The sequence below is a fragment of the Myotis myotis genome, unplaced genomic scaffold (genome assembly GCF_014108235.1).
Source record: "Myotis myotis isolate mMyoMyo1 unplaced genomic scaffold, mMyoMyo1.p scaffold_m19_p_30, whole genome shotgun sequence".
NCBI classification, from domain to species: Eukaryota; Metazoa; Chordata; class Mammalia; order Chiroptera; family Vespertilionidae; genus Myotis; species Myotis myotis.
In genome coordinates this window covers 1279629-1303922 of record NW_023416336.1, presented here as the reverse complement: position 1 = coordinate 1303922, position 24294 = coordinate 1279629, and the positions used below count along the sequence as shown (strand labels likewise).

The 24294-nt window shown below is 41.3% G+C and overlaps 1 protein-coding gene across 4 annotated transcripts in view; it reads right to left on the bottom strand.

Moving 5' to 3' along the window:
- TSGA10 (testis specific 10) overlaps window positions 1–24294 on the bottom strand; it is a 273384-nt gene that overhangs the window by 33607 nt on the left and 215483 nt on the right. For all 4 annotated transcript variants that reach the window (XM_036302250.1, XM_036302251.1, XM_036302252.1 and 1 more), the window contains 5 exons: window positions 14668–14783; window positions 12092–12246; window positions 7723–7778; window positions 6448–6616; window positions 1544–1654 (listed from right to left, as the gene is read on the bottom strand). In XM_036302250.1, coding sequence (XP_036158143.1) covers window positions 1544–1654; window positions 6448–6616; window positions 7723–7778; window positions 12092–12246; window positions 14668–14783 — 607 coding nt within the window. The remainder of the gene's footprint in view (window positions 1–1543; window positions 1655–6447; window positions 6617–7722; window positions 7779–12091; window positions 12247–14667; window positions 14784–24294) is intronic.

Sequence of the window (24294 nt, the reverse complement as noted above, 5' to 3'; positions counted from 1 at the left end):
CAAGATTCAAATATACCAAATGTGCCAGTAGGGATCTGATGTGTGTTTTCCATTATTGTAGTAAAAATAACAGTTGTGTACAGACTATGTACTTGAGAGGTACATGGTACAATATACATAAACTAAATTTACCCTCTTTAACTTCCTGTAGCACTCACTGTTTATGCCGTTCTCTTAAAACTGCCTTACAGCTTTAGGAAATTAGATGCAGATGTACAATCTCCCCAATAACAACTTGGATTCCTCAAAGATAGGAATCAACTTTTATATTAAATTTATTTTGTGACTAGGTAATACAGGTTCAAAGTTTAAGTGGTAAAAAAGAATTGCCATAAAACGTCTTGGCCTCCAACCACCAAGGGCCCCTTCCTTGTGGCAACCAAGAGGCCATATTTTACCCTTTTTTGTATCTGTCCAAAGAAGCCAGAGTAGTGTGGGGACCAAGATAGGCAACAGCATGAAGAAAGTGAAACTGCTTGGTATTCTCCAATTCTCTTTCAAGATGTCTTACCCCCAACCCTGTACCCCACAGCTCCCTCTGGTGGTCCCCTGTGCTCCTTACAACACTCCACCACAGCAAAGCCAACTGCCTCCACTGGAACCCTTCCCCTTCTGGACTGAATTATGCATACAGCCTCTCCTAATTGCTCTCTTGCGTGATATTCTTACTCTTCTGATTTATTCTTCCCAACATCTTCATAATAATCTTAAAGGCAGTTCTTCAAATCACTTCTGTGTTTCTGTTGTAACAAAAGCGTCCTGAAAATGGTGTTCAAACAAGTCCTTCTTACCCGTTATCACCCACCTATACATGCCACTCTAGCTACAGGACCTACTATTTCCCCTAACACCTTTGCTGATGTTGTCCCCACTGCCTGGGTGCCATTATGTTTCCTTTCAGTTTTCATCTCTGGCACCTCTGCACCTAGCACACTGCATGCTGAATGGATGAGTGAATGAAGAATGCACCTGACAATTCTTACTAGGCTATCAGTTGTGCTTTGTGCTGTCTAGGGCAAGAGGTGCCTGAATCCATCCAATGGTGCTGTGAAATGAAACCCAGTGAAAGAACTCATACTCGCATGCTAAAAGCTAAGAGAAACTTGATGTGTGATGTCTGAAAACACAACTCCAGAATCTAAAAGCCCCAATCCTTAATGGTGACATTTCAGGTAACCTGACAGGATAGGGAGAAAAGGGGAACTGCCTTACACTAATTCAGCATTAACTATGTTCAAGGTTGCTAAGATGTTCAATCTGCTACACAACATGGAGCCTTTTGTCCAAGTTTGTACATGGAACTCTACCATTTTCAAATATGAATGAACCAAAGTTGATTCTGGTCCCCTGTCCTTTATGCAGTTGGGAGGATTCTGGACATTGGTGGTGTTCTAAATATAGAATTAACCCACCACTGACAACACTAAAAGATGCTGTGCATTAAAGGAAGACTTGATTCAGCTCTCCCCATGAGTGTAACTGATTAGTAACTTCAGTGAAAACTCAGCTATCATGAGAAAGGAGGGGAAATATACATACGTACTTCAGACTTTAATATATTCTTCAGCTTGTTAACCTCCAAATTAGTATCTTGAACCTTCTGTTTTATATCATTAAGTTCATTATGAGTATCATTCAATTGTTTAGACAAGGCCTATGAGAAAATATAGCTAAATTTAACTATGAAACGAATAAACAATTGCTCTGTGTCAAAACCACGAATTTCTATATATTTATTATAAGTAAAAAGTAATATACCTAATATATAAAACTCATATAAAAATAGTGAGAAAATGTGAGTCCAAACTGTAAATGGGCAAAGGACCCAAATAGATGATTCAAAAAAAGGAAGCACAAGTGGATAATACTTTTAAAAGTTAAAAATTTATTAGTAAATCAGATAAATGCTAATTAAGATAATGAAATACTATTTGCCTATAAATTAGCAAAGATTTAAAGCTATTCTGTTATGGCAAAGAATGGGCATTTCCATGTATCATTGGAGTAAATGTATATTTGTAAAAAGCTAATCTGTGATCTTCTATCCTGTGATGTATCAAGAGACATTTGTAATACTAATAAAAAAAACTTCATAAGCTTTGATTCAATTTGAAATTAAATCTATGGGGGGGGGGTAGTAGAGGAGGCCGGGGAAAGGTCAATGGGGGGAAAAAAGGAGACATATGTACTACTATTTGTAATACTTTAAATAATAAAATAAAATTTTAAAAAAAGAAATTAAATCTAACAAAATTTAACAAAACAGAATGCTCATTAAGGCATTGTTATTACAACAATATTTATTCACAGTAAGTAATATGTAGCAAATAATAGCATCTACATAATGATATAACTACATAGAATGTTATGCTTCTATGAGAAATGTTGGGAATAATTTTTCATAACAGAGGAAAATGTTCATCTATAGTTGGTGGGAAAAAAAATCAGGACAAACACTAAAAATACCTCATCCCAATTTGTTAAAAATTGTGGTGCTCAAGGTGAAATATCTTTTTTCTAATCCTCACCTGAGGATATTTTTTCCATTGCTCTTAGATAGAATTGACGGGGAGGGGAGAGAGAGAAACATCGATGTGAGAGAGGCACATCGATTGGTTGCCTCTCAAATACTCCCCTACTGGCTGGATATAGAACCTGCAACCCTATATGTGCTCTTGATTGGGAACTGGAACTGAGACCTTTGCCTGCCTAGCATGGTTCAGTGGTTGAGCATTGAACTATGAACCATGAGGTCGTCGTTTGATACCCGGTCAGGGCACATGCTCGAGTTGCAGGCTGTATCCCCAGTGGGGGTGTACAGGAGGCAGCTGATCAATGATTCTCTCTCATCATTGATGTTTCTATTTCTTTTTCTTCTCCCTTCCTCTCTGAAATCAATAAAAACCTATTTAAAAAAACACACACACACACGACCCTTTGGTGCACAGGCTGACACTCTAAGCACTGAGTCAAACCAGTTAGGGCAGGGTGAAATTTTTTAAGGTTTCTGTTTTCCACATCTTCTGTGATAAGGGTTCTTTATCTGCCCTCCACAGAGGGAATCCATCTTATACCCTTGGGCCTATGACTCAAATGAAAAAAACTACTCTTGAAAATATGAAAATTGCTATGATACCTACCAATTTTCTTCTGATTATAGAAAAAGTTTATAAAATTTTAGCAAAGCAGGTAAATGCTTATAGTGTCCCTACAAAATATTTATCAAGTGATTATACTGGACTCTCTAAGTGCTTTTTAGGCATAGTCTCACTCCCTGTGTTTAAAGATGATAAACTGAGATTCAGAGAAGTTAGTGATATTATCACACAGCCAGGCAGGGGGATTCAAACTCATGTGAGTGCTAAACACTCCACTCTACTGCTCCCTCATGTAGAAAACCATGATGTAAAGGGGCATGTGGTTTTATCCCAGCTACATAAAAAGTTCTTGTAAAAAATAAAAATTTTTAAAAATATATTGAAAATTAGCAAAAAATATGTTAATGGAGGCTAACTCTGGGTAGTAAAAATGAGTTTTTAATCTAGTTTTTCCATAAATATAGGTTATATTTACCTTTAGCCTATTTTCTCTAGCTTTATAGTACACAAAATTATAAATTTACATTTTTTTGTTTTCATTGCTATTAATTTAAAAATATAGTTTTTGACTTATAGAAAAGTTGTGAAAATAGTACAAAGTCCACATTTACTCTATATTCAGTTTCCTCTTTCATTAACTTGTTACATTAATATGCTACATTTATCAAAATATTGATACATTATTAAAGTCCATATTTTATTCAGATTTGTTTCATTTTTAATTTTTTATTCATTGATTTATTTTTATTATTTTTCTCAGCCAAATTATACTTTTTATTTATTTTTCTTTATTGATTAAGGTATTACATGTGTCCGTATCTCCCCATTGCCTCTCTACCCTCCCCACCCCACTCATACCTTCACCCCCCGGTGTCTGTGTCCATTGGTTAGGCCTATATGCATGTGTACAAGTCCTTTGGTTGATCTCTCCCTTATCTCCACCTTCCCCTACCTTCCCTCTAAGGTTTGATGGTCTGATCAATGTTTTTCTGTCTCTGGATCTGTTTTTGTTCATCAGTTTATGTTATATAATGATGGGGGTTTTTTTCTGTTTTTTTTTTTTTTTTTTAAAGAGAGGAGAGAGAGAGAGAGAGAGAGAGAGAGAGAAAGTACTGGTTTGTTGTTCCACTTCATTGGTTGATTCTTGTATGTGCCCTGACTGGAGATCGAACCCACAACCTTGATGTATCGGGATGATGCTCTTACTAAGTGAGCATCAGGGCCAAATATTTTTCATTTTTATTTACTGTCCCTTTTCTGTCCCAGGATCCCATTATTCATTAACTTTGAACACAGTCTTTTAAAATATACAATTTTTATAATTAACAAAATGTTGCATCTTTATATCTATTTATAAAAATTAAAAATATTTAACGGTTAAAATACAGAATTTTAAGATGCAACTAAACATATTGAGAGTGACAGTACATGGGGATATCATTTAGATTGAAGAGTTTTCAGTGGGGAGGAAATCTTCCAAATAGAATGTTTTTAATGGTCAAATTAAAATAATGATATTGGAAACTAGAGGCTGGGTGCACAAAAATTTGTGCACTCCGGGGTGTCCCTCAGCCTGGCCTGTGCCCTCTTGCAGTCTGGGACCCCTCGGGGGTTGACCACCTGCTGGCTTAGGCCCGCTCCCTCAGGGGATTGGGCCTAAGCTGGCAATCAGACATCCCACTGGCAGCCCGGGAGCCCTCGGGGGATGTCCACTTGCTAGAGGGGAGCAGGCCTAAGCTGCAGTCTGACATCCTTAGTGCTGCTGAGGAGGCGGGAGAGGCTCCCACCACCACCACTGTACTGGCAGCAGTCACCCTGGCTTGTGGCTGAACAGAGCTCCCCCTGTGGGAGCGCACTGACCACCAGGAGGCAGCTCCTGCATTGAGCGTCTGCCCCCTGGTGGTCAGTGTGTGTCATAGTGACCAGTCATTCCCAGTTGTTCTGCTGTTGGGTCAATTTGCATATTACCCTTTTATTATATAGGATAGAGGCCTGGTGCATGGGTGGGGGCCAGCTGGTTTGCTCTGAAGGGTGTCCTGGATCAGGGTGGGGGTCCTGCTGGGGTGCCTGGCCAGCCTGGGTGAGGGGCTGATGGCTGTTTGCAGGCTTGTCAAGCCCCCCCCAGTGGGGACACTCAATCCATGGAGGTTTGGCCAGCCTGGGTGAGGGACTGATGGCTGTTTGCAGGCTGGCCACACCCCCTTTAGGGTGGGGGGTTCCCACTGGGGTGCCTGGCCAGGCTGGGTGAGGGGCTGAGGGCCGTTTTCAGGCTGGCCAATGTTCCCCCCTCCCCCCTGCCTCCCCCCCCTCCCCCCCCGGCGACAGAAGCTCCCAGCCTCTCTTTTTCTTTTTTATTCTGGGATTTATTTACCTTCTATAATTGAAACTTTGTAGCTTTGAGTGGAGCTCAGAGCCGGCCAGGGCAGGCTTGGCTTCCTCCATCGCCAGGGGCAACCCACGCCTGCTCGCTCCAGCTCTGTGGCCATAGCTGGCTGAAAGCAGGTATCTGGGGTTTATTTAACTTCTATAATTGAAACTTTGTTGCTTTGAGTGGAGCTCAGAGCAGGTGGAAAGCTTGGCTTCCTCCATCATTGGGGCAACCAAACCTCCTGCTTGCTCCAGTTCTGTGGCTGCCGGCCGCTATCTTGGTTAGGTTAATTTGCATATAGTCACTCTGATTGGCTGGTGGACATGGCTTAAGGCATAGCGAAGGTACGGTCAATTTGCACGTTTGTCTTTTTTGTGTGTGTAGAACACTAGTTTATTTTTTATTTTTTTTAATTGCTTAAAGTATTACAAAGAGTATTACATATGTCTCCTTTCCCCCCACCCCTTGACACTACCCCGGCCTCCCCTACCCCCCAGTGGCTGTGCCCATTGGTTATGCTTATATGCATGCATACAAGTCCTGTTTGTCTTTTATTAGTGTAGATGAGAAATGTGGATAAAGTATATTGGCATAGAGAAGAAGTAATTATAAAAGAAATTTTCCTGAAAAGAATTAGTGCTAAAGAGAACCAAAAAATGTGGCATAGTTCATACACTCATACCTAGAATAATAGTCCCTGAAGTAAATCTACCATTTCTTAAAAGTTTCTAAAGCTTTTATTGTCATTTGTTGAGTACTTCTAGGGTTGAATATACATCTATTATATTCCCTGTTCCCTCTTTCCTTAATATTTAACATTTTATGTCTGAGGGTTTCATTTAGAAATTATGTGGCATATTGTGTAACAGAGGTAAAAAATGGCTGCTTCCAGAGCCTGAGGTTTCTACAAAATGAAAGGAGAACCGCATCTCAGAGGAAATACGTATTTTCTTGGAGAAAAAGAGACTAGGACAAATATACCTGGTTCTCTTGTTTAGCTTTAGAAAACTGTTCTTGGAGATTGTCATTCTCATGAGCCAAGATATCTCTTTCCCTGGCGATTTGAGCCAGTTCATCATTTGTTTCATCCAACTGCCGGCGCATCCTGGAAATGTCTTGTTCACACATAATTAGCGCTTCAGTAGACTGTCTATTGCACAAATCAAAGAGTACGTCAGAAGAGACATTTTACCGAAACAGAATAACAAATTCTCACATGACAGAAGATGGACAGTTAGCATAAAAACATTTGAAGAAGTTTTAAACACATTTAAATTTATACGAATAAATACTGTAAAATAGTGCATTTGAGTTTCTCTTTGTTGCCAACATTTTACTATGGAAAAAAGATGCTGAATATACATAATAGTCAATGATTAGCTAAGTATTTCAAAACTTCTGCCATTCAAATATAAGAAAGCTTTCATCTGTCCTCTATCTACCGTGGCTTAGTCTCCTTTGCAGGTTCCTCTTCCTCTGCCCTCTTAAAACCTAAGGGTTCTGAGGGCTCAACTCTTAGTCTCCTGTTTCTTCTTACTCTCTGCCTTCCCTCAGACAAATACTATTCATATCCATGGCTCCCAGCCCCATCTATACCCTGAAGACTCTGAAGTCATTACCTCTAGCCTTGGCCTCCTCCTTACACTCCAGACTCATATTTAACTGCTTATGAGACATATATGCAAGGTCTCAAAGGCTCTTCCAATTCAGAGGAAAGCCATCGCTTTCCATACTTTCTACACGTCCGGTACTCATCCCTCAAAACCTGGCATTTTCCTAGATTTTCTTCCTTATAAGTACCTCATCCCTGACCACACTCCCCAACCCCAATCTATCATCATTCTTCAACGTGGGTAACCTTTCTAACACAAAATTCTCCTCAAAATTCCTTAATGATTTCTTATTTCCCAAAGGATAAAACCAAGACTCATTTGTCTGTAACACAGGCCTCTGTGTTTAGCCTTTCCTCCCTCGCACCTCCTCTCTCACCTTGGGTTCCAACACTCACCTACTTGCATTCAGGAGGCTCTTGAACATTACCTGTGGTCTTCCGGTTCTCTGCTGTTTTTCCTTCCCTTTCCTTGGCAGATGCCATATCCTCTTTTACTTCCCTACACAGACTTAGGCCTCCTTCCAACATTAGAAAGTTACCACCCTCTATGTAACACTAAGCCCCCGTTTACTATCTTTGTACCTAACATAGTACTTTGCCCCTAATAAATATGTACTCAAATTCTTGTTGGATGAGTGGTTTACCTTGATGCCTGTTCCATCTCAGCAATGATATTCTTCATGCCTGAAATGGTCTTTTCCTTGAAAAGTAATATAAGTATGACATAAAAAATTATCTTAAACTGTTATTTCTGTTAAAACTGAATGAACAAAAATCAATTTCCCCCACGCTTTTTCATTTACATTTGGGTTTAAACATTTATGCTCTATTCATCGTTCCTACACTTTAAAACTAAAGCCTAGTATATCAATGTCAATATTTGTACTAGACAAAAACAATCAATGATACTCATTAGAGTTAAGACTACACTTGGGTGTACTGATATGAGATCAATGTGTCAAATGCTCTGTTAGGCTTTTGCAGTCCCCCAGCAACACCAGAGCTCAGGAGCACTGTGTACCTGGAGGCAAACCAGTGGTTTGCATTACAGTGTACTCCATGGAAGTAGACTGATTCACTTCCTCACGTCATGTTATGAAACCCAGGAAAGTGAATGATGTGAAACTAAATTTAGTTCTTAAGACTAATAACTTTGATCAAGTATATTATTTATATTAGTCATCAATATAAATAATGGTCATAAATCCATGTAGCTGCTAAAACGGAGTTACTTATAAAAGTCTATTTTTGTTTAAGTCTGAGTTAAATAAGCATAAAGCCCAGAGCAAAAAGTGAATAAAATAAGCTACTGATATTCTCCGTTTTCAAGGGTGTGGTAAGGGAGATTAATGAGTCAGTCAAGGCTGAAATAGGTGTGCTTATCTTCATGCCATCAATACTATTCCCACACTTCCTCCTTTGAAAATGCTTGCTGATGGTGAACTAAAGATACTATTCACTGATACTGTGGCTAACATTAGCCCTGTTCTTTCACTACATAACTAGATTTCACTTTACCCTTTGAAGTTGGAAATCCTAAGTAACCAAGGAAACAAGATGAAAACCTAAACCTATGTTTCCAACCAGTTCTGTTCCTGTTCATCAGGACGGTTTAGTTGTGTGTACATGTTGTGTGTGCATGGGCATGTGTATGTGTTATCTCCCTTTACTCATGTGCTCCTCTCCAGGGTAATTTTACTCTGGTTTCCCATTCTGTTCCTGGTAGAATGGTGCAGATGGATATTGGAATATGGTTAACATATCCATTAGCAAAGCAGTTAGCCCCCTTTAAGAAGTCAAGCCAATGAAGGAAAAACTCAAAGAGAAAATACTGCTTAAAATAGAATGTTTATACATGCCTTTGAAATATAATTTAATACATTTCTAATTAAATTCTGAAAAACAAATTGAACTTCTAGTATTTTTGAAAGTCATTACTTGGTAAAACTTAAATATAATTTATAAGCCTAAAAAGGACTTTCTTTTATCAATAGAAACTCATCTTGAAAGTATGACTATCTAATACTAAGGACTTTGTAAAGTATCCAGGGCAACAAAATTACTGGGTAGAATCCAGTAATATATCCTAACAGCCCTATTTTCTCTTCATATTGCCCTAATACCAGCATTTCAAAAACTGTTGATATTTATGCCATCACTGTCAATTTAACATTTCTGTACAACCTCAATATGCTTGTCCAATTAGAGTCATAGGTTCAAGTTAATTGTTAAAAATTCAATCTGGCCAAGATGGTCATAAATCTATATAGAAAAAATAAATAAACTAAAATATTACACACATAATTATGGCTTTTATTACTAAAAAGTCTGTGAACTTCCTAATGAGTTTTCTAACTTTAACTGGTAGTAAATAGTAGGTCATCTTTTTAAATTACCAATAAGATGAAAAAACTTCATATTATTCATTATAATATAGACTTTCCATAGGAATTTATTCTGTAATCTCTGTATTAGACTGTAAGTGTACTGCTTTTCACCATATGGTACTTATAAATTGAACTCTAAAATATTATTGTAGAAACTGTTTCCTCTTTCCATGCCTAATATTGCTTTAAAATGTTTTTTTTTTCTCCTCAGAGAATGGATGTGTTTATGTTCATGATCTTATACAAGATCATCAACTTATACAAGGTCATGAAATGGATTGGCAAGTCAATATTCCTTGTGAAGAAAAAGATAATGTTGGTACAATTAGCAGAATGGAAGGAATGTGAAATATAGATATAGCTGAGGAAAATCAGATAGATCTGAATAATTTGTTTCTAAGTGTTAAAGAAAAACAAAACATGTTTAACTCTTCAAGTAGTAGTGTTTAAATATGAGAAAAACATTCTACCCCCAAAAGCCATAACATTTTTTAAAATATTAAGGTATAGCTTACAGAGATGAGTCAGTCTTTAAACAAGTAAACCAATATTTACTATCTTATGCACTTTGAGGGCTTCAGTTAGGCTCATGATTGCCAAAGCTTTTAACTTCAATTCCAGTTTTTCTCAAAACCTAAAAATCCAAGAGCCTATGAATATTTCAACGACATGTGCCAAAGACATGTGGATCATCTTCCTCTCTGAGCCTGCTCTGTTTCCCGTGCTTCCTACTTCATGTGTGGCAACTGTTCACCTGGTTCCTCAGTCAGAAAGCACGTCTTGTCAATCTTACTCCCTTCGTAGACCTATTGCTTTCATGGATACTGCCACTCGCTTACCACAGTTCTTAACACTTTACTCCTAACTAGTGTCCTTGTCACCATTCTCACTTTCCTATAATCCATCTTTTACATGGATTAACAAGGGCTGGAATATTTTTTAAAATAAAGATGTAACTGTAAAATTTTGTTTATATTATTTCATTGATTCACTATATCAATGATATCCTAAACTCAACATTACATACATTTTTAAATTTGTTGCTTACCTATCCCATCTCATTTTTTGTCACCTCTCCCTACCCCATACTTACCTCTTTGCAATCTATGCTCTGGACATTATAAACTATCAAGAAACCCTGTGACATTCTCTGATGAAAGCCACTGGGCTCTTGTAAGTTGCTCTACCTGTCTGGATTCCCCTTTCTCTAAAAGGTATTCTGCCTGGAGCAGCATTAAACAGATTGTCAAACTACAGCAGGAAGGCTGGGGAGGGTTGGGGAAGGAGGGGTAAGAGATCAATCAAAGGACTTGTATGTATGCATATAAGCATAACCAATGAACACAAGACACTTGGGGGGGGGGTAGGGGAGACTGGGGTAAGGTCAAGGGGGAAAAAAAGGAGACAAATATACTACTCTTTGTAATATTTTAAGCAATAAAAAACAAAGGGGAAAAAAACGGTATTCTGCCTGTCTGAACACCCTTCCTCTCACTGTAGCCTTTCTCTAAGTCTTTTCCTGGCTAATTCCTAGTCAATTTTCAGGGCAGTCCAGGCATTATCATCTTCTTGAAAGCTTTCTAGATCTTCTCCTCTCCTAATCCAACCCACAGATTAAATCAACTGTGCTTCTGCCAGACTCGAACCACACATTGTGTATACACTCAGCACATTCTATCATAAAAGTACCTTTATTTATCTTTCTCCAAATTATGCTACAGGCTTCGGAAGGCATGTCCACTCCTCCTCAATTTCTAACATAATATACCTGGTACATGTCAATAAATGCTTGTTTTATGGTGGATAGATGAAGGAATTAGTTCCCTTAGAGAGGGGCAAGGCCTAATTCCAATGATGCTGCTTTGCTTATAACATCTGTGGAAAACAGTTTTGGAATTGCCTTCAGAACCACTTTATAAGCAAGAAAAGGGTATGAATATTTCCCTGCCTTTCTGGCAACAGCTTTTATGTTGTCTGAACAACAAAACCTGAGGAATGGAGATTATCATCCAGCTTTATTTACCAACTCCATATGACAGGGAGGGGGGACCTTTTTCCTGCCAAGGGTCATTTGGATATTTATAATATCATTTGCTTAATATAATTCACTGATTTTATGTTGCTATAAAGAAGGTCCTGTGTTTGTTGAATTTTGAGTCTGCCTGCAGTTGTGTTGGCAGGGCCAGATCAAATGATGTTGCACGTCTTATATCGCCTACAGGCTGGAGGTTCCTCACCCCTGCCATATGGTCTAGTCTCAATGACTAAAGACAATGTAAAAACCTGCATCTAGTTCTGAACACAATTACAAAGGCAGTTTTAGTGGAATAAACATATTGCCTCAAACAGTGGCTCCCTGGAGGTATAAGTTTTGGTGTGCTTTTAAAAAGAAATCAATCTCACTGCTTTCTTTTTAATTTGAATATTTGATATTTGAATTAGTTCTTGTCAGTGCATGTTAACAACAAATTGGTGAGAGAAAGAACACATTTTTTAAGACTATTCTGAAATATTTCAAAATCACATTTTAAAGTTCCAGCTCTCTAGAAAAATTTTGAGAGAACCTATTATTTTATTCAGATTCCAGTGCAAACACTTCTTTTAAACCACAGTTCTCAGAACATACTTTCATGGCCAAACTCTCTCCAAGGGATGCAATGTTCTCAGACTTTTTATCCAAGCATACTTGTAGGCATTCCTTTTCTTTAGCTAGGTCGTTGAGGGTTGCACCAAGAATGCTGATTTCTTCTCGCTGGGCAATACTCTGCCTTGTAAAATTATCTAAATATGTAATCATAAAGGCATTTTTAATCAAGATAATTTTTCAGTCCAAGTGGACTGAAATACTTTTCAAAGTAAGTTCTCCTATATTATATTCAGTTCCTAAAAATAAGTATAGTATACCAAATAAAAACATGGCTTTTGTTGTTAGTGATTAAAATCCAAGATGAATCTTGAAATTCTAAATGATTCACAAATGTTAAAGCATAATTAACACATTTGAATAAGAATAGCAAAAGAAAGATCCAAATTACAAGTTCTCAAAGTAGATTTACATGCCTGGTGGGGTGGGGGGCAGACTGTAGGTGGATGAAGTTGGGTGGAATACTGAAACCAGCATTCCCCCCCTCCCAATATCCCCCCTCTCTCTGAACTAGAATCATTGTTGTATATAAGTTGGTAACAGATCTTAATAAAATATTCAATTAAGTCATGTTCAGAGTCAAATGTCTTCTACTCTGATCTCTCTAAATTTTTCCTAAAAATTCCTGGAAAAAAAAAATCATCCCAGGACATCTGATTTGATTGTGGAAACACTGACAAGCCAATGTTAATGCTGAACGCCTAAATGACTGCTATGCAATTGGTTCTCAAACTGTGGTTTCCCACCAGCACCATCAGCATCACCTGGGAACCCCAGCCCTACTGAATTAGAAATTCTGACTGGGCAGAGCAATTATGTCTTAACAAGCACCCTCCCATGTGACTCTAGTGCAGAAACAGCTTGAGACCCACCTGAGCAAACTGGAAAAGACACAAGAGCCCTGGCCATCTGCTATTCCAGGAGCTGACCCCAGTGGTCTGCACTAGCCCTGCAGGGGATTCCGACCACACCCAAGTCTGAGAACCTCTGGTCTAGAGCTCTACTAGGGAAGCTCTGCTAGACTGGACCTCTAGGTTACTCCCTGCCAACGACCATCCAGGGCAGCAGAAGAGAGGCACTATCCCATGCCAAGAGGATGATCTAAAGTACCTGAGAATAGATAATTCCCCTTTCCTGGCTACTATCTTTCAGGCAAACACATGCTTTGGGTGTTCTGATATATGAGTCTATTCCCATTGGCATACAATAAAGAATGGAAGCTCTGAAACAGCTCTAGGAGTTCCTACTTTAAAAATAATCCTCCACCTCACATCCCACTCAAGCTACCACTCCATTTTTCTGCTACACTTGGTAGCCAAACTTCTTAACAGACTTCTATTCTCTCCTGTCTCTACTCTCACTGCCCAGTCTTCCTCAACCTATCCCATCTTCCACATCCAACACTCTATCCAAACTTTGTCAGTGTTTCCCAAACCTTCAAAGTACCAAATCCAATCAACATTTCTTCATCCCCATCTTACTTAGCTTCTCAAATTATCTGATAATTAACACTACCATCCTTTTTAAAACATTTGCTCTCTTGCCTCCCCCAAAACACTCACTTATGGGTATTCTTCCTAATTCTTTGGCTTCTTCTTACTTAGTCCGGGACTCTCTTCTCATTCTCTATATTTTCTCTAGATGATTTCATGGTTTTAATAACATTTGCTGATGTGTCCCAAATGTATATTTTTAGCTTAGGTTTCACTTCTGAGATAAAAACTTATGTATTAACTGCTTACCTTACATTTTTACTTGGATTTAAAATATCCAAAAATGAGTTATTTAATATTCCCATTTTAAATGTAGATTTTAATACTTCCCATCTCAATAAAAAGCACCTCCACTCATCTAATTGTTTATGTCAGACAGTTTTGAACTACTGTTAAAAATATTCCCTCTGCTCGGCTGGTGTGGCTCAGTGGTTGAGTGTCCACCTATGAACCAGGAGGCTGCAGTTCGATTCCTGGTTAGGGCCCATGCCCGGGTTGCGGGCTCAATCCTCAGTGGGGGTACAGGAGGTAGCCAGTCCATGATTCTCTCTTATCATTTGTTTCTTTCTCCCTCTCCCTTCCTCTTTGAAATCAATAAAAATATAAACTATATATACATATATTCCCTCTATTTTAAAATGGGTTCTTTTATAGTCATAATCAAAATTTTACTTTACAGTTATAAAAATATTAAATTATGACCATATTTTCATAGAGATAAATGGCAAGAAACATAAATAGCAGACTATAAAAACAATTTTCTCTATGAACCCAACTAATATCATAGATATAGCCAAATATATGTAAACTTCCAACCAAAAGTAATATAAATGCATACTATGTTTCATTAAAACTGCTATGAACAAGACACATTTTTACACAGAAACTTGTAAATTTAAAAGTGACCATCATAAATTAGAAAGTGTTGCTACTTTGTTTCCATGATCAGAATCATAAACTTTTAATTGACGGGCCTATCTCCAAGTTTATCTTATTATAACTGAGAGAAGAAAGCTTTTTTCTAGTAGACGTAAAGAAAAAGTAATAACAGGAAAAAGAACTCACCAATTTTTTCATCCAAGCACATAATTTTCTCCTGAGTAAGCTGAAGCTCATATTTTTTCTTAGCAAGGTGTCGCTGAGTATCAGAAAGGTCTTTTTCTGTATTTTCATATAAAACTCTGTAAACATTTTAATAATAAAACTAATTCTGAAATTTTTATGTTTTATCAACCTCTTAGTGTATTTAAATCTAAAAACTTTTAGGGACACTAATAAACATTTTTCTTTTTAGTCTCTTCCTAAAGCCACATTATAGAAAGTTTAAAGAATAAAGGGTAGCCCTAACCGGTTTGGCTCAGCAGATAGGGTGTCGGCCTGCGGACTCAGGGGTCCCGGGTTCGATTCCGGTCAAGGGCATTTACCTTGGTTGCGGGCACATCCCCAGTAGGGGGTGCGCAGGAGGCAGCTGATCGATGTTTCTCTCTCATTGATGTTTCTAACTCTCTATCCCTCTCCCCTCCTGTCTGTAAAAAATCAATAAAATATATTAAAAAAAAAAAAAGAATAAAGGGTAAAAAGGGACCCTCAATCCACCACTCCAACATAAGCTACTATTAGCATTTTGGTGTTCATTATTCAGTGTTGCTGCTTTTTCATATTTTTCATATTCAGTGTTATGCATATTTAAAGTTACCATACTATAAATTCAAAATTGAATCTGATTTTTTCACCTACACTTAATCTTTAATAATTTTCAGTCTATAACACAGTCCTCCAAATCATCATTTTCTGCCTGAAAAATATATATGAGCAATAGCTATTTATTTTTAAGTAAATATAAACATTTAGTTCAGTATTCTATTATTAGACATCTAGGTTTATTTCCGTTTTCTCTATTACTAATAAATCTATAATGAACAGCATTTCATTCACTCCACATTTATTAAGTGTCTAGTATGTACCATGTACTAGGTGCTGAGGAACATAGAGTGAACTTGATGGGCACTGGTCCTGTCCTCATTGAGTTCACAGTCTATAAAAAAGTAACAGACCATAATTTCTGGCATTATGGAAACTAGATAATCTGAAAGTCTTCCAATATAAAGAAGCATCCTACAATATAAAGGAGCATCCTTTTAAATGTATGGCTAACTTGTAAGAAATTGTAAGGGAAGCCCCCTGGAGCCAAATTAGAGCCATAAGACTATGAACTGATGTTATGCTAGATATAATTGGGGTTTGCCTGTCTCAGCAGTCTAGGGTCTTTTTTAAAAAATTTCTTTATTGATTAAGTTATTACATGTGTCCTTAGTCTAGGGCAGTGGTCGGCAAACTGCAGCTCGAGAGCCACATGTGGCTTTTTGGCTCCTTGAGTGTGGCTCTTCCACAAAATACCACGTGCAGGCGCACATGTACAGTGCGATTGAAACTTTGTGGCCCATGCGCAGAAGTCAGTATTTTGTGGAAGAGCCTCACTCAAGGAGCCAAAGAGCCGCATGTGGCTTGCGAGCCGTAGTTTGCTGACCACTGGTAGGGTCTTAACTCAGAAACAAAAGATGAGGTCATAGAGATGCCTACAACACAAGAATTAGAACTAAGGCCCCCCACATAAAGCCACTGAGGACTATAACAAAAGTGAAAAGGTCTAGACAAAATCAGTTTGTCAACCAACCACTGCTAGGCTCAGGGTAATAATAATTTTTAAAAAATCTTTCTTGGGTATTGTTTATCTCAGGACAATAAATCAAAATAAAATCTGGCTCTAGGGTGTGTGTATAAGCTACAGCACTTGGAAGAAATAAACACAAAACTTCTCTGGAGGGATATACCCTCCATCCAAGCTAAGAACTAAACCTTGGATACAGGCATGTTGAAAATTAGCTCACAATTCAAATTTTAAAAACACATTAAGTAATAATCCAAACTTAGTGTGAGTCAAAAGACATACAAACTAAATTAGATCCCCTAGAACTATAGATTGTAGTATTTTCAAAGAAACCTAATAGTTCTATTTTTGTAAATATATTTTTATTGATTTCAGAGAGGAAGGGAGAGGGATGAGAGAGAATCATTGACTGGCTGCCTCCTGCATGTCCCCCACTGGGGCTTGTGCCTGCAACTTGGGCATGTGCCCTGACATGGAATTGAACTATGACCTTATGGTTCAGAGACTGACCCTCAACCACTAAGCCACGCCAGCTGGGCAAGAATAGTTGTATTTAAATACTGAAAGATAAAGTAATAAAATACATAAGAAAAAAGAACCAGCAGATTTTTAAAAAGAACTAAAGTTCAGAAAAATTAAACTATAATAATTGAAATAAAAAACATTTAAAACATCAACAGACAAGTTTAAGAGCACAACAGACACAGCAGAAGATAAAATCAGTAAGTTGAAAAAACTCTAGTCCATAGAAATAATCTATAATAAAACACAGACAAACAAAAGAGAGAGAAGTTAAAAGACATAAAGAACAGAATGAGGCCCTGACCAGTTTACTCAGTGGATAGAGCGTTGGCCTGCGGACTGAGGGGTGCCAGGTTCGATTCCGGTCAAGGGCATGTACCTTGGTTGCGGGCACATCCCCAGTAGTGGGTGTGCAGGAGGCAGCTGATTGATGTTTGTCTCTCATCGATGTTTCTAACTCTCTATCCTACTCCCTTCCTCTCTGCAAAAAATCAATAAAATATATATATTAAAAAAAAATTAAGAACAAAATGAGAAGGTTCAATCACCTAATCAAAATTCAAGAAAGAGAGGATAAACACAATATTCCAAAAAATAATCTCTCTCTATATAAAAGCCAAGCGACAGGAATGACTGGTTGCTATGATGTGCACTGCGGCCCCAACTGCCCACAGCCCCCCCTCCTGGCCAACCCCACCCCCAGTCAGCCCCCCTGGCCAGCCCCGTTGCCAATCAGACCCCCAATCCCAATCGGGGATGGGGCCGGCAGGCCGACTGCCTGCAGCCCCTCCCCCTTGGGGTCCCACCCCTGAACAGCCCCCCCTCCCCCAATTGGGGGCAGGGGCCGCCTGGCCAACCTCCCGAGTCCCCTCCCCCTTGCCAGCCTGGCTGGATGGGCCCCCATTGGGGGCAGGCCAGCTGAACCCCACCCATGCATGAATTCATGCACTGGGTCTCTAGTAGCTAATCCTATATAATAAAGAGCTAATATGCAAATAGTCGTTGCACCCTCACGCCATCATGCCATAACAGTTCAGACACTCAACACTGGGGAGAGAGGAATGAGGACCAGCCAGGCTGTGGCCCGGGAGAGGGACAAGCTGCCCACCCTGTGGTCTGGGGTGCCAGCGCTGTGCCTGTGCTTGTGGCCTGGGAGAGGGACAAGCTACCCGCCCTGCGGTCCCGGGCACCAGCACCTGCAGCTGTGGCCCTGGAGAGAGAAAAGCCACCTGCCCCACGATCCCAGGCACCTGTGGTGTGGCCCGGGTGAAACCGCCCACCCACGGTCCCCTGTGGCTGCAGCTGGCCTAGGCGAAGCTGGCCCAGGTCCTGGGTGCCTGTGGCCAGCCAGAGGGAGGGAAGCCTGGGTCCCAGGTGCCTGCTACTGGCCGGAGGAGGAACTCCTGGGTCCTGGGTGTGTGGCGAGGCAGAAGCGGTTAGGAGCGATCAGGCCAGCAGGGGAGCAGTTAGGGGAGATCAGGTAGGCAGGCAGAGGTCGTTAGGGGCAATCAGGAAGGCAGAGGTGGTTAGGGGCGATCAGGCAGGCAAGCAGAGGGGTTAGGGGTGATCAGGCAGGCAGACAGGCAAGCGATTAGGAGCCAGCAACCCCGATTTCGAGAGGCAGTCAGACATCCCCTGAGGGGCCCTGGATTGGAGAGGGTGCAGCTGGAGAGGGTGAGGCTGGGCTGAGGGTTCCCTCTCCCCTGTGCATGAAGTGCACCAGGCCTCCAGGATAATATATAAAATCTTAGACTAAACAAACATCGAGGAAAAATCTGAACACACTCTGGCTGGTGTGGCTCAGTTGGCTTATTGTCCTGTCCACTGAAAGGTCCCCTGTTCTATTCCCAGTCAGGTCACATGCCCAAGTTGTGGGTTTGATCACTGGACAGGGTGTGTGTGGGAGGCCACCAATAGATATTTTTCTCTCACAACGATGTTTCTCTCTCTCCCCCTCTCCCTTTATCTCTCTCTCTAAAAGCATTAAAAAAAATTTGAACACCAACATTAAGGGAACTTAAGTCCTGGGTAGAACAAATTATAAATCTGTGTCTATTATGACAATTATAGTGGGGGAGGGTAGAAAGATTTAAAGGAAGGAAATATTTTTACACACAAACTAATAAAAGTGATACCTTGGTGGGAATGCAGACTCGTGCAGCCACTGTGGAAAACAGTATGGAGTTTCCTCAAAAAACTAAAAATGGAATCCCATTTGACCCAGTGATCCCACTTCTAGGAATATATCCCAAGAAACCAGAAACACCAATCAGAAAGGATATATGCACCCCTATGTTCATAGCAGCACAATTCACCATAGCCAAGATTTGGAAACGGCCTAAGTGCCCATCAGCAGATGAGTGGATTAAAAAACTGTGGTACATCTACACAATGGAATACTACACTGCGGTAAAAAAGAAGGAACTCTTGCCATTTGCAACAGCATGGATGGAACTGGAGAGCATTATGCTAAGTGAAATTAGCTAGTCAGAGAAAGATAAATACCACATGATCTCACTCATTTGTGGAATATAGAGAACTACATAGACTGATGAACAGGGACAGATCCAAAGACAGAGAAACAGCGATCAGACTATCAATCCCCAGAGGGAAAGTAAGGGAGGGTGGGGGTTAGGGGAAGAGATCAACCAAAGGACTTGTATGCATGCATATAAGCCAAACCAATGGACATGGACAACAGGGGGATGAGAACATGAGTGTGTGTGTGTGTGTGTGGGGGGGGGGGGGGCAGGTTAATGGGGGGATGAGGACACATTTGTAATACCTTAACCAATAAAGAAATTTTTTTAAAAAAGTGATACCTTGGGAAAACATGTGTTCACAGGCAAAAATTATAAGACATTTGAGAAGTCCAGCCACTTAAAAAAAGCAAAAACAAAAAAACCAACTCACCAATTACAGAATCCAACTGTAGCTGATATGTTGGAATAAATAAATAAATAATATTAAATTAGGCCAGTAAATATATTAAAAGGAGAAGATATAAAAATGAACCAAGGGAAAAAACATATAACAAATATGAGAAATCTAGTAGTTGAAATTAAAAAAAAAATACATGATGTAAATAGCTAAATATATAAAATACTGCTGAGAGTAATTTTTGAAGACCTAAATAAATGGGGAGATATTATGTGGACTAAAAAGCTCTATATATTCACCAACAATTTTTCTAAAACTGACATATAGATTCAACTTAATCAAAATCCCAACAACATTTTGTAGATAAATGATTCTAATAAAGATGATTCCAAAATTTATATGGAAATGTGCAGTACCTACAAGCAGCTCAAACAACTTTAAAATGGAATAAAGTTCGAGGACATAATATCTGATTTCAAGACTTCTTATGAAGCTTCAATTACCAAGACAAAGTGATACTAACATAAACATGGAAAAATATATCAATGGAATAGAACAGAGCTCAGACACAGACTCACACATATATGGTCAATTAAATTTTCAGGTACCAAGGCAATTCAATGGGTTAATGGGATAATCTTAACAAATAAGAAGCAATGGCTATCCTATATAACTAGAGGCCCAGTGCACGAAATTCGTGCACTGGAGGGCGGGGGTGTCCCTTAGCCCAGCCTGCACCCTCTCCAATCTCCAATGTGGGACCCCTTGGGGGATGTCCGACTGCCGGTTTAGACCCAATCCCTGGCCTAAACTGGCAGTCAGACATCCCTCTCACAATCCGGGACTGCTGGCTCCCAACTGCTTGCCTGCCTGCCTGCCTGACTGCCCCTAACCGCTTCTGCCTGCTAGCCTGATCACCCCCTAACCACTCCCCTGCTAGCTGATCTATGCCTAACTGCTCCCCTGCTGGCCCAGGCACCCCTAACTGCCCTCCCCTGCTGACCCAGTCACCCCTAACTACCATCCCCTACAAGCCTGGTCTCCCCTAACTTGCCCTCCCCTGCAGGCCTGGTTGTCCCCAACTGCCCTCCCCTGCTGGCCTGATCACCCACAACTGCCCTCCCCGGCCGGCCATGTTGTGGCTGTGGGCACCACCATCTTTGAGGGCATGGCAGTCAATTAGCATATCCCTGCCTTATTGGGTGTGGGCATCGCCATCCTTGAGGGCGGGGCAGTCAATTAGCATATTCCCTCCTTACCGGCTGTGAGCGCTGCCATCTTTGCAATGGCGTGAGGGTCAATTAGCATATACCCTCTTTATTAGATTACTAGAGGCCCAGTGCACAAAAACTTGTACACTCAGTGGGGGGTCCCTCAGCCGGGCCTGTGCCCTCTTGCAGTCTGGGACCCCTTGGGGAATGACCACCTGCTGGCTTAGGCCCGCTCCCTCAGGGGATTGGGCCTAAGCTGGCAACCAGACATCCCACTGGCAGCCCGGGAGCCCTCAGGGGATGTCCACTTGCCAGCGGGGAGCAAGCCTAAGCTGCAATCTGACATTCTTAGTGCTGCTGAGGAGGCGGGAGAGGCTCCCACCACCACCACTGTACTGGCAGCCATCAGCCTGGTTTGTGGCTGAGCAGAGCTCCCCCTGTGGGAGTGCACTGACCACCAGGGGGCAGCTCCTGCATTGAGCATCTGCCCCCTGGTGGCCAGTGTGTGTCACAGTGACCAGTCATTCCCAGTTGTTCTGCTGTTAGGGTCAATTTGCATATTACCCTTTTATTATATAGGATAGAGGCCTGGTGCCTGGGTGGGGGCCCGCTGGTTTGCTCTGAAGGGTGTCTTGGATCAGGGTGAGGGTCCCGCTGGGGTGCCTGGCCAGCCTGGGTGAGGAGCTGATGGCTGTTTGCAGGCTGGCCACACCCCCTTTAGGGTGGCGGGGTCCCCACTGGGTTGCCTGGCCAGTTTGGGTGAGGGGCTGAGGGCCGTTTTCAGGCTGGCCAAGGCCCTCCCCCCACCCCGGCAGCAGCTCCAGGCCTCTTTTTTTTTCCTTTTTGTTTAATTCTGGTGTTTATTTACCTTCTGTAATTGAAACCTTGTTGCCTTGAGTGGAGCTCAGAGCTGGGCCGCGGCAGGTGGGAAGCTTGGCTTCCTCCATCACTGGAGCAACCAAGCCTCCTGCTCGCTCCAGCTCCGTGGCTGCCGGCCGCCATCTTGGTTGGGTTAATTTGCATATAGTCGCTATGATTGGCTGGTGGGCGTGGCTTAAGGTGTAGTGAAGGTACGGTCAATTTGCATGCTTATCTTTTGTTAGATTAGATCCTATCTAATAAAGAGGATTCCCAAATTGACCATCACTCCGCCACAAAGATGACGTTGCCCACAGCAGAGGCAGAGGTTTCTGTAACACAAGATGGCTGCACCCACAGCGGAGGCCAAGTTCCCATAATGAGCCTTAACGAGCAATCAGCAGGGACCTGAGGCTGCGCCCTCCCTGCGTCCCCATGGGACTTGACAGGGGACCTCAGGCCACGCCCCCACCCTGGTGCCAGGCCAGAGGACCTCAGGCCTCGCCCCCTGCCCCAGCACTGGGCCAGGGGACCTGAGGCCATACCCTCCACTCCGGTGCCAGGCCGGGAGAACTGAGGCCACGCCCCCCCCACCTGGTGGGGTTTGAGGTGCACCCCACCACCCCAATGCTGGCCTGGAGTACCTCAGGCTGCTCCCCTCACCCTGGACTGGGGGACCTCAGGCCACGCCCCCCCTGTCCAAAGGGGCTTGACGGGGGACCTCAGGCCACGCTCCCCACCCAGCAGGGCTTGACAGGGGACCTCAGGCCGTGTTCCCCACCGGGCGGGGCTTGACGGGGGACCTCAAGTCGTGCCCCCAGCCCAGCCCAGGCTGGGGAACCTCAGGCTGTGCTCCCTGCCCCAGCACCAGGCCAGGGCACCTGAGGCTACATCCCCTGCCCAGCTGGGCTTGACAAGTGTGGGACTCGCCGGGTCTAGATGTAGCCCAATGGAGGGGGGCGGCCAGGTCTGAGTCTCATGCGATTTTGAGGTGCACATGGGTGGGCAGGGACTTAACTCTGGGTTCAATGGTGCACCCCAGAGTCTGACAGGAGCAAGATTTTCATATACATTTTACTAATTTGCTTTCATCTCTGACATTTCTATTATAAAGGGCAAATAGCAATATTAAAATATTTCCTCTAATTAATCCCCTTTTAATGTGCACGAATTTTGTGCACTGGGCCACTAGTCCATACATAAAAACAAAACTTTTAATCTCATACCTTACACCAACCATTCAAACTCGTGGCCAGCGGGCCACATGACAAGGTATGCAGCCTGCCAGTTGTGAGTTTGATATGCTTGCCTTACATGAAAATTACTTCAGAAAAGGTTCATAGACCTAAATGCAAAAGTTAAAACTATAGAACTTTTAGAACAAAACAGCAAAAAATTTTAGTGACCTTAGGTATGGCAAAGAATTCTTAAATAAAACATGAAAAGCATGGTAATTTCAATAAATTGTACCTCACCAAAATTAAAAACCTTTGTTCATCAAAAGTATACACTGGAAGCATATATTTTCAATGTATCTGACAAAGAATTTGTAATTAGAACATATAAAGGACTTTTATAAGTTAATGATAAAAAAATAAACAACCCCATTAATAATGGACAATATTTGAACAGATGCTTCATAAAATTAGATCTATAGGTGGCAAAGAAGTAAATGAATGCATGCTCAACATTACTGATTACTAGAAAAAAGCAAATTAAAACCAAAATATAATACTAAACACCCACTCTAATTCTAGTATCATTAAAATTAAAAATGCACTGCTGGTGGGAATATAAAATGGCAAAACCATTTTTGAAAACAGGTTTTTTTTATTTTATTGATTTTTTACAGAAAGGAAGGGAGAGGGATAGAGAGTTAGAAACATCGATGAGAGAGAAACATCAATCAGCTGCCTCCTGCACACCTCCCACTGGGGATGTGCCCGCAATCAAGGTACATGCCCTTAACCGGAATCAAACCTGGGACCTTTCAGTCCACAGGCCGACGCTCTATCCACTGAGCCAAACCAGCTAGGGCGAAAACAATTTTTAATTCCTTCAAAAGTTAAAATAGATCCAGCATATGACTCAGCAGTTCAAATCCTGGGTATTTACCCAAAAGAAATGAAAGCATATAAATACAAAGACACTTATGTTTGCAGTTCTATTTTTTATAGCCAAAACCTGAAAATAAATCAAATGTCCATTTGGTATCCTATATAATAAAAGTCTAATATGCTAAGTGCCCAGTCATCCAGTCATCCATTCAACCAATGAAAGTGTAATATGCTAATGATATGCTAAGGCCACTCAACTGCTCATTATCACGTGCACTGACCACCAGGGGGCATTCGACCAGTCAACCAGCCTCTATGACGTGCACTGACCACCAGGGGGCTAATGCTCCGACCAGTAGGTTACCTTGCTGCCAGAGTCCTGACAATTGGGACTGAGCGAAATGGGCCAAACATACCCTGGAGCCCTCCTAGGGTTCCTCCCCAGCTGGCCAACTTCCTGCATCTCTGCAACCTTCTTGCAATCCAGGACCCCTCA